Source organism: Electrona antarctica, assembly GCF_951216825.1.
Source record: "Electrona antarctica genome assembly, chromosome: 17".
NCBI classification, from domain to species: domain Eukaryota; kingdom Metazoa; phylum Chordata; class Actinopteri; order Myctophiformes; family Myctophidae; genus Electrona; species Electrona antarctica.
Window position 1 is genome coordinate 14,633,254 of NC_136798.1, and position 10,453 is coordinate 14,643,706.

A 10,453-nucleotide genomic window follows, 5' to 3' on the forward strand; every position below is an offset into this window, starting at 1 on the left:
GCCTCGCACATTAGGACTGGGATGACATTTTGATTGTATGTGAAACTCCACACCACTACTTTAAGCACCGATGACATTACTAAGGCCTCAGCGTTTTAGTCTGGAGATCACCACCACCTTTCTGTTTGTGTTCAGGGAGATTGTGTGTGTGTGTGTGTAATGAAATGAAATGATTACTATATTTACCCAGGGTATCTGGGCTAAGCTCAAGAACTTGTTTCCAGCCAGGCCCTGCTCATAGAACATTTCATCGTAGTGGTTCAATGCCTTGTTCAAGGGCACTTCAGCGGTGGTAATTTTAACGTCTCGGACCGCTGATTCGAACTGGCGACCTTCCGGTCTGGTGGTCTGGAACTCGAAACCACTACTGTGTCACGGCTGTACTTCTCAAAGTGTGTGTGTGTGTGTGTGTGTGTGTGTGTGTGTGTGTGTGTGTGTGTGTGTGTGTGTGTGTGTGTGTGTGTGTGTGTGTGTGTGTGTGTGTGTGTGTGTGTGTGTGTGTGTGTGTGTGTGTGTGTGTGTGTGTGTGTGTGTGTGTGTGTGTGTGTGTGTGTGTGTGTGTGTGTGTGTGTGTGTGTGTGTGTGTGTGTGTGTGTGTGTGTGTGTGATGAATGAAGCATCTCATTTTAGAGGGGGACCCGTAACATACAGACAAGATGTGTGTGTGAAATGGTAGAGCACCTTTATTAATGTATTAATCCAAGTGTCTTGCTCAGGGACACTTCAACTGTAGCATGTGAGCCAGTGACCTTCTGATTACCAGATGAAATCTCTACAGTCTACACAGTACCCGCAAACTACACCATAGCCGCCTAGGCTACGGCCGCCCCTGCCCTGATACTGTAGATATGATAGACCACAATGTAAATGGTCTGGGCAAAGTCTGTGTCACTGTGAGATTTGTTTTTTTGAAGGATGATGTTGAATGTTCTACTGTGTTTTTACATGCCCTCATTGTCCCTGTGTCACTTCCCGAATATTCTCTACCATCCACGTTACATTTCACAGCACCCTGTAACTTAGCATTGTAACAGAATGGAGGGCATAAAACACCACAAAACTTCAAGTTTTCCGTTTTCTTCAGTGTTAGTTAAATTTAAGTGCGAGGATTTCCAAAGAAAATTTGTGGTGGTAGCTGCAGGCCACAGAGACCTGGTATGGGTCCAGTGGTAAATATGTAATGTCAGCCTGATGAATAGAGTAATGAAATATTCCATCAAGCCCTATGTTAATGCTGTGGTAAAATCATTGATTTGGAAACCTGTCCGTAGATCTGTGGTTCTGTACTTGATTTACTACAGTATTTATGGTTTATCTTAATATTGAGGCCAGATGGGGAGGCCCATATGCTCTTGAGGAAATCCTGGAAGTTCAGGGAGTGCATTAAGTGTATTTACATTTCTAACTTGCATTTTCTTCCTTTCAGGACTCCATGAACGCTTTGGCCCTTGATTTGGACTACCCCACCCTGCGGAAAAACAAAAACATAGATGCCTTCCTTAACCGATGTAAGTAATACTTGAAAACTAGCCAAAGTGATCACATGAACAACAACAACTCCCTGTCCCAAGACATGTTTGTAGAAAGGGTTTAAACTAAAAGGCTAGAAGCATTGTTATCTAATGGCCTGGTAGATTAAAACACATTTACCTAAATCTAACTCTTCCACAGCTTTTTATTATCTCTACTTAATGCAGATAGAGTAGATAATATTGCCAGTATAGAGCACCGAAGTCTGCCGTCACTTTCAGTAGAGGGCACCAACACCAACACACAGGTTCATGTATTTTTTGATTTGCATTGAAATCTCCATAGGGCGATTTTAGGTCGCTTCATATAAGAACTGTGTTTGAAAAATAAACCGACCACCCCGGCCTTTCTGTCAGGGGAGTGGCTGTGCGTCGTTAATGATGTCCATTCATATTTGATACAGCCAGTTTCTGGAGAAAATGGAATTAATGTGGCCGCAAAAGCCTTGAAACTACATATGAAGGCAATGTCACTGCTAATATACGTCACGCCCAGCTGTCAACACATTGCGTTCCTGAGATTCCTCGTTGACGTAAGCTCAGCTGGTGGTGACTCGACTCGTACTAACCACGAAACATTAAATATCAATAAAATAAAAATAAACGTAATTGACATTCAGTTTCTGTTGTGCGACGGGCAGATGCAGCCACCCCCCCTACCCGTAAATGTAGTCTCTGGGTTGTTTGACTCGTTTCTAACGCTTATTTTGTTACTCTTTGGGTATATTTGTACATTTCCACCTTCAGTCGATGCTTCATATCCATATGAGTGAAAAGGCCGGGGTGATCGGTTTATTTTTCAAACACAGTTCTTATATGAGGCGATCTAAAATCCCCCTATGGAGATTACAATGCAAATAAAAAGTACATGAACCTGTGGACTGACGCCCTCTACTGACAGTGACGTCAGGACTTCGGTGCTCTATTGCTGTTATTTCTACATTTTGTTTTCAGTCAATTCTGGCCCCAATACTGTATTGTCATTTTAAATGCATGTACATGGTCAACACTGAAGGCGCAATTGACGTTTTACTGGTACTGTAGATCTGTCAATTCCACAGTAAAGGGCAGTCCTTTACTTTATTTATTTTTTAAGTTACAGTAATTTCATTGCAGTGCACATTTGGGTCAAACATTGGTGTCAGTCTCTTCTATGACCTAATTTTAAATAACTGACCCCCCAACTTTGAACCAAAATGGTACAAAGCTTGACCTTTATGTTGGCATGGAGACCCGCGTGACCTCTGTGTTTTTGTTCCTGTCCACCAGATGCGAAGGCAGTGGTACGACTACGAGATCTTCAGGTGAAACTGGAAGACTTTGACAAAGTCAAGTTGATTGGGAGAGGAGCGTATGGCGAAGTGCAACTGGTGAGATGATTTTCCCTTGGTTAACAGGAGGTAAAGTGTGGCCCCACATACAGGTTGTTTTCTGACCCACTCCCTTTTGGCAGCAGTGAGGCTTGCTATCAAATAATAGTATAAATTAGGCTTTAGGTTTATATGTGTTACAATCTGACTCATGATTGCAACAAAAGGGAGACACAGGCACAGTTAAAAGTGTATACAAATATATTTATTTAAAGGTTAACTAACTAAATCACAAGTATAAGATGTCAGTAAATATGAATGATCATCAGTGTGTAAGCAATGCATGTGTGCGAGTGTATGTGCAGTGGGAATGTTGTAAGGTGTAAACCAAGGCACACAAACAAACAAACCAGTAGAGAGGAGAAAAGACTCAGGAGTGAAGGCAGATTATACCACAGGTCGTTTCGAGGAAGCAATCTGATTGGTTGAAACAGCCTTGTAGCCGTGGGTTAAACCAGCACCATTCACCACCTAATCAAAACAAAGAATTCAGCTGCTCTGTTTTCCCAGCGCGCTAGCAAACTCGGTGGCTAGGCTAGCTAGTTTCTTGGGACATTTGTGGTCGTAGTGACTACATCTGTCATTAAAAAAATATATTCTTTCAGCGATTTTCTTAGTTTTAAGGGTAACTGTTGTATAATTGCAATATTACACTCGAGGGTGTGGGTTAACGTGATTATTGCCACTTCAGTGATGCTTGCGGAACTCGACTTCGTCTCGTTCCTCACCGCATCCCTGTCGTGGCAATAATCACGTTAACCCACACCCTCTCGTGTAATATTGCTTAATTGACACTTATATAGGCGTGGGGCACACCAGACTCGGGTGTGGTCCAATCTCACTGACGATCCAACTCCACCCTGCCAATCAGCCAGTTAGGCAGGGTAGGAGAGGGTCGTCACAATAGGTTATTCGAAAATCTGTGACATCACTAGGTGCTATAAGTGATTGTTTGTGACATCACTAGGTGCTGTAAGTGATCGTTTTTGGTTAAACCAAAACATTTTTGTCAAAAAGTAAGTGATTTTCTTCAGTTAAAATATGTGTTGAATAGTTATATTATTCTGATAGTACTCATTGCTATAGAGTGTTTGTTCAATAACAGAAGTGTCCAGGTCTCTCCAGCTGTTTATTTAACAGAAAATGCATTTTCAGATCAGGATACCAATTTTATCCAATCAGGATAGAGAACACAAAAAAATTGCTACTCTCTCCTGATTGGCAGCAATTTGTCACCTACTTGAAAATGTATTTTCTCCAAGAGCTGGAGAGATGGTTCGAGAACAAACACTAGCAAATGATCACTATCAGAATATTGAGTTTTAACAAAACACTTTTTTATTTTACAAAAAGAAACGTCACTACCTTTTTAAAACTCCACATTCTGATTGTTGTAATTGCTTTAGAGTGTTTTCTCAGTATCAGGCGTCTCCCTGTCTAAACAGAAAATACATTTTCGGGTGGGTCACCAATTCCATCCAATCGGGAAAGGAAACCCAATCCGCAGATTCAATTTGATATTGTTTCGCTTAGAATTTTGTCTGCTCATTTCTTTGTTTGATCACTTCCAATTTCACGTGTCTCTCCTGTATTCTGTTTCTCCTGATATTTCCTGTTTACTAAAGAGCTGGGGAGACGGTGTGACATCTGTTACTGAACAAACATACACAATGATTACAATTGTTTACACAATTGTACATGATTACACATGTGATTTAACACTTGCACCACCTTTAAGTATTCAAATCATACAAAAGGAGATTTGAAACTCTCTTGCGGGAGCAGAACTTAAACATTGTGGCATGGCTAAAATCGAATCATGTATGCATGCAGTTACTTATAGTGTTTAGTGTGTAATAGTAGCTTGGCTCTGGCCTCTGTTGTGTGCATAGAGACACGTTTAGACAGGCCCAGTGCGTGGGAGAGGAAGGGGGTGGTTTTGTGTTTAAAGTGTTAGTGTTGTGTGTGTGTGTGTGTGTGTGTGTGTGTGTGGGGGGGGGGGGGGGGGGGAGGAATCAGGGGGCCAGGGGCTCTGTATGTGTCAAATCTTGTGTAAGCACGTCTTTCTTTGGGCGTGTGCCTATTATTATAGGATTTCTGTTGGTTGGTCTGGTTCTCCTTCAGTTAATCGATTTGAAATCCACTGGGATAGGCCAAAAATACTCCATTGTTATCCTTGTATCATGAGCATGATTTTGGGCATGTGATTATAATAATATATAAATGTTTGTTTTTAGTTTTTTTTCAATTTTTTTTCCAAACTAGCTTGTTGAGTTGTTGATCAAAACTAGCAGCTCTGGGGTGGCTGGTGACTCACACGGGGACCTGGGTTTGAGACCCTTGTCTTGTCTCACTTGTCTCTCCTCTCTGTCTGTCCCGGTTTCTTGTCTCTTTACACTTTACACACCCATCTGAAATAAAGCACAAAATGCCAAAAAGAAAATATAAAATAATTAAATAAGCTACAGGCTGAAATGCATTGTAAGGTAGATCGGATACTTGGCTCATTTTGAACATTTTTAAAAGTATAAAATAAGCTTAAGGGGTTAATTGCACCACTGTGCTGTTATCGGTATTTGCATGCAAAATATCTCGTTTTGCTTCGCCCCTCTCTGCTGTAGGTGCGCCACAAGAGCTCTCAGAAGGTTTACGCCATGAAACAGCTCAGCAAGTTTGAGATGATCAAACGCTCCGACTCTGCATTCTTCTGGGAGGAGAGGGACATTATGGCCTTCTCAAAAAGCCCCTGGGTTGTCCAGGTGTGAAAGACACACACACACACACACACACACACACACACACACACACACACACACACACACACACAGCGACACAGAGCATACTTGGCATGACATGCCCGTTTGTTCTCCCCCTAGCTGTGCTGTGCTTTCCAAGACAACAGCCACCTCTATATGGTGATGGAGTTCATGCCTGGGGGCGACCTAGTGACCCTCACGATGAACTACGACATGCCAGAGAAGTGGGCCCGCTTCTACACGGCCGAGGTGGTGCTGGCGCTGGACGCCATCCACTCAATGGGCTTCATCCACCGAGACATCAAGCCGGACAACATGCTGCTGGATGGAGGCGGACATCTCAAGCTGGCCGACTTCGGCACGTGCATGAAGATGGACTCGGTGGGTTGGGCTTTTGATCTCATTCTGGTTGGGGCTATCTGAATTCTTCACTTTAATTCATTGATATATATTCAAAGAAAATTGTTGCAGCCTTAACATCAGATCACTTTCACTTTCTTTCTTTTTAATGTTCACATTGTACAAAATGCTAATTAATATGTCTGGCATGGTTCTTCTTGAAACATCTCAGCCCAGTTCATGTTTATTGTGCTCCATTGCACCACCAAGTGTTCAGATTGTGAATTGAAGCATGTCAAGGCAGAGCTACTGTATTGCATCAGGTTGTTTTGAGAATACCAGAGATACCAGCATCAGGTTGTTTTGAATACCAGATTATTTACAGATACATATAGAGATTATTTGTTGGTACCTACATAACCGCTGATGACATGAGTACAAAGTTTCAGGAAGTGGTTTATCCACTGTTCATTTTAGCAGTAGAAGTTTTTCAAAATGGCTACTTAAGGATTCATTGGTCTTAAAATCTAATATACCAGTAAACATGGACAGGGATGTAATTTGTATCCATTCTGAAGAAACACGTTAGAATGTCTGATAAGACAGACCTCTCAAGTTAACCCATTTAGACCTGAGGACGATTCTACAAATGTCTTCTAAATCATGACAGTTTTCTGAAAAACCTATGTTTCTATGTCAGTCATTCTCAAACATTTTCATGTCAAGGACCCCCAAAAATATATGTAATTGGCCGCCGACCCCCATCTGAAAATATGTTGCTCTAGGGACCCCCCCAGAAGCAAATATTTGAGTTAAAAACGTTCGCTCTGAAAGAATATATATTCAAAGATTTGTGCCACATTTTTATGATTTTTCAAAAATATAAAAGTATAACATAATGCTTAAAACACCAAAAGGGGTTCCCGTCCTGAATGTGGTAAAGAGATTGTATATTCGTAGTGATACCGTACATTTTGCTATTTCTTTCTTTTTTGTATTGTCCGTCTCCAAAACGTCTGCCAACAGTTTCTCTGTCCTTGTGTTGGTCTGTACATCCACTTGTCCCTTTATAGACGGGTATGGTGCACTGTGACACAGCAGTGGGCACGCCAGACTACATCTCCCCTGAGGTGCTGAAGTCCCAAGGTGGCGATGGCTATTACGGCCGCGAATGCGACTGGTGGTCTGTGGGCGTCTTCATTTACGAAATGCTTGTTGGTGAGTAAGCTAATGTCCGCCGGGATATTCATGCATTTGCCCCTGTTTGTATCTCTGTCCACAGTTTCTCACATACTACTAGAGCACCATTTCTTTAGCCTGGCTAATAAGCCTGGCTAATATCACACAACATTTTTTTTTGCCGGCTGATTCGGTCTGGCTTATTAGCCAGGCTAACATTTCTTGTGCACGCTGCCAGCAGACCAAGGTCCTTATAATTCCTGAGTATTTTTCAAATTGGTCAATGACAACTGAGACTGTCATTTTTGTGAATTAATAATCGCACTGAAATCGTCCCTCCAGCTTATTCGAAATGCGTCCCATGCGGTTATGGCCCGGATCTAGCCAAACGGGGGCCTGTCTATCTATTTGGGTATTTCTTTACTAATTAGTAACTAGCCAATTACAATGCTCCTGTTCTTCCGTCTTATAGGAAGGACCTGTACCATCCAATCTTGGATATACGTAGATGCCGGCACAAGTCCATTTTAGGTTGTCAGCTAAATATATTGTTCGTTAATCAAACTGACAACATATTTTTGCAATTTAGGCGTTTAGAAGATGCTCTTATCCAGAGTGACTTACTTGAGATCAGAGTAAGCATGAACTTGTAAATATTCACCCAAGAAGAGTGCAGAAACAACTATATAGTGCCTCAAAGAAACTGCAATACCATGTAAACGAATGAACCCATAATCTGACTTGCTAGGTGGAAAAGAGCTTCCTTGGGTTAGGCAGAGGACTGAATCTTAGAAAGAGGACTTAGCGGTGGATAGTGAGCAGGAGAAGGCACACCAGAATTAACTTTATTGTGACAATCCTCTTCTACGCCTTTTCTCTCAACATTGTGCAGGTGAAACGCCGTTCTATGCAGATTCTTTAGTGGGAACCTATGGGAAGATCATGGACCACAAAAAATCCCTTGAATTCCCAGATGACATGGAGATGAGCCGGGATGCCAACAACCTTATCTGTGCCTTTCTGTCTGACAGGTGTGTACCTACTTACTTACTTACTTATATTAGTCCTCTTGCACTTCAGGGCGCGTAGAGCCAACCATAGCCACCAGGTCTCCATCTGGGTCTGTCGTTGAGCTTGTGCCAAAGTCACGTTACATGCTTTAAGGTCCTGGGATATTACATCCAGGCTGCGGGCGAGAAGCTGGGAGCTGTTGGGTTAGCTCTCTTAAAGTCTGGTTAGTGACATGCTACGGCACCAGGATGGCACTAATGAGCAGTTTCCGCCCGAACCCCTCGCTCTACACGGGGGGTTCACAGCCCCTCAGCGTGCTGCAAGGTGGCAAGTTCAACTTTGAGAATTAAAGCAATGGCACTATGGCAGTGTGTTAAAGTAATCATTTCAGAGCCATGAGTCATATATCCTGTTGTGAACAAAAGCAATTGTAATTGCAATTTGTAATGCTCCAGGTACATTTATTCACAATCAGCAGGCAGGACATACAACGTTTCGACCCTTATCGACCCGTATTGGTCTTTCTCAAGTATGTACATACTTGAGAAAGACCAATACGGGTCGAAACGTTGTATGTCCTGCCTGCTGTGATTGTGAATACATTTACCTGGAGCATTACAAAGTGAGTTGCGAGCCCTTGCTTTTGTTCATGATATCTGTTAGTTTAACAGTTTGGCTCAGCACCAAGACCGGAGGATGTGCGCTACTTATTCTCATATATCCTGTTGTCCAGGATTATCTGAATGCTGTGGGTTTCTGATAAATTGTTCCATGATATGCATTGTTTTCTGTGATACAAGCTAAGTAGGTGAGCTGCCTCTCTGACACTCCTTGGACCGCAGAGAACGATTTGAACAACGATAGCAACAGCGTGTGGAATGTTGAGGAGCTGGTTATCAATTAAACATATATCTTTCCAAATATGAAAGCATTGTTCTACAAAGTTTTGTATCACAACAAACATTCTAAAAACAAACCTGTATATAGGAGGGGCTAGCGCCCCTCAAAATTATAGTAGTTTTTGTTTTTTTCGTTTCTCACATTACACTTCTTGGTTTGAGGCAATGAAGTAGCAGTTTGGTATTGGTGTTAGTACACTGTCAGTAGTAAAGTTGAGGGGTTATATTCAGGGTCAGTGGCCCGTCCCTCAGGTGGAGACCACTTCCTGTTGACATTAGACGCTCCGCCCCTGTGGAAGGGCTCAGTCAGACACAGGCCCTTTTTGCTTCTGCACAGAGCGGCCTTTCATTCTGCATCACTCAGTTTATTTACACTCTTGCTCACCATTCTCTCACCGCGCAGACACACTCTCTCAAATGCAAACGTGCGTGCACGCACACCTTGCCGACTGCACACGCACACATAAGATTTACCCACAACATCTGTTCCTAATGTCCATGCTTTGATTTGTTTAAAATAAAATACGGGTCAGGGGGGAGAGCATTTTCGGAACCTCTTAAGCCGTACTGCTTTGTATGACAAAATGTATAGCAAAAATAGCCAATCTACAGTATGACAACACCTCATTGTGATGCATTGCTATCTTTGAATTTATTTATTCTTTGAAGAAATTGAAATATGTGATGAATGAAAAAGTTTGACAAATATGTCCCTTTTTAATTTTTTTAATTAACCGGTTGTTAAATTATCAAACAATTATTCCCACTGGCGATAAAATGAATGACATGGGGCGATATCAAAAGCAGAGGAATGGATTTCTCCCTCCATTCCCCCCCAGCAAATTGAACCTTGCTGACGCCCAGTCGCCCACTCTAGCTGCTATCCCTCGCTGACTCATCACTCATTCCAGAAGCCGCTGCATCTCTTCTCTGGGCCAGAACTCCAGCCCAGCCTCCCATGTGTTTCTGATTGCTCCCAGTTTGCCATGTTCTACTTTATAATAAAAAAAAATTACAGTACACTTTGTGCCATTTTCCATTTCTCCATCTCCCTGTTCTCTGTCACTCTCTCCGTTCCTCTCCCATAATTCTGGGCAAGCCTGGAAGTCTGGCGTGGTCTTAGGTTCTGTTTTCTACAGGGCTGAAAAAACCTCTTCTGGCCTCCCCTCCCCATACTCCGTCTCCCTCCCCTGCCTTCCTCTTCCTCTTGGCTGGGTCTGGAATGTCCCACACGTGGCAGGCCCAAACTGCCGCACCCCTCCAGCTCTGTACGCAGTGGCAGAGCAGGAATAAGAGTGAAGAGAGAGAGAGAGAGTGTGTGTGTGTGTGTGTGTGTGTAAGAGAAGAGTGTGTGTAGTGAGAGAGTAGGA

At 42.6% G+C, this 10,453-nt stretch overlaps 1 protein-coding gene across 1 annotated transcript in view; it reads left to right on the forward strand.

The window, feature by feature from the left end:
• Window positions 1-10,453, forward strand: part of LOC306941447 (rho-associated protein kinase 2-like) — a 48,998-nt gene that overhangs the window by 7,751 nt on the left and 30,794 nt on the right. The window contains exons 2-7 of the mRNA XM_079526926.1: window positions 1,427-1,508; window positions 2,799-2,899; window positions 5,521-5,658; window positions 5,776-6,036; window positions 7,068-7,212; window positions 8,066-8,204. Coding sequence (XP_079383052.1) covers window positions 1,427-1,508; window positions 2,799-2,899; window positions 5,521-5,658; window positions 5,776-6,036; window positions 7,068-7,212; window positions 8,066-8,204 — 866 coding nt within the window. The remainder of the gene's footprint in view (window positions 1-1,426; window positions 1,509-2,798; window positions 2,900-5,520; window positions 5,659-5,775; window positions 6,037-7,067; window positions 7,213-8,065; window positions 8,205-10,453) is intronic.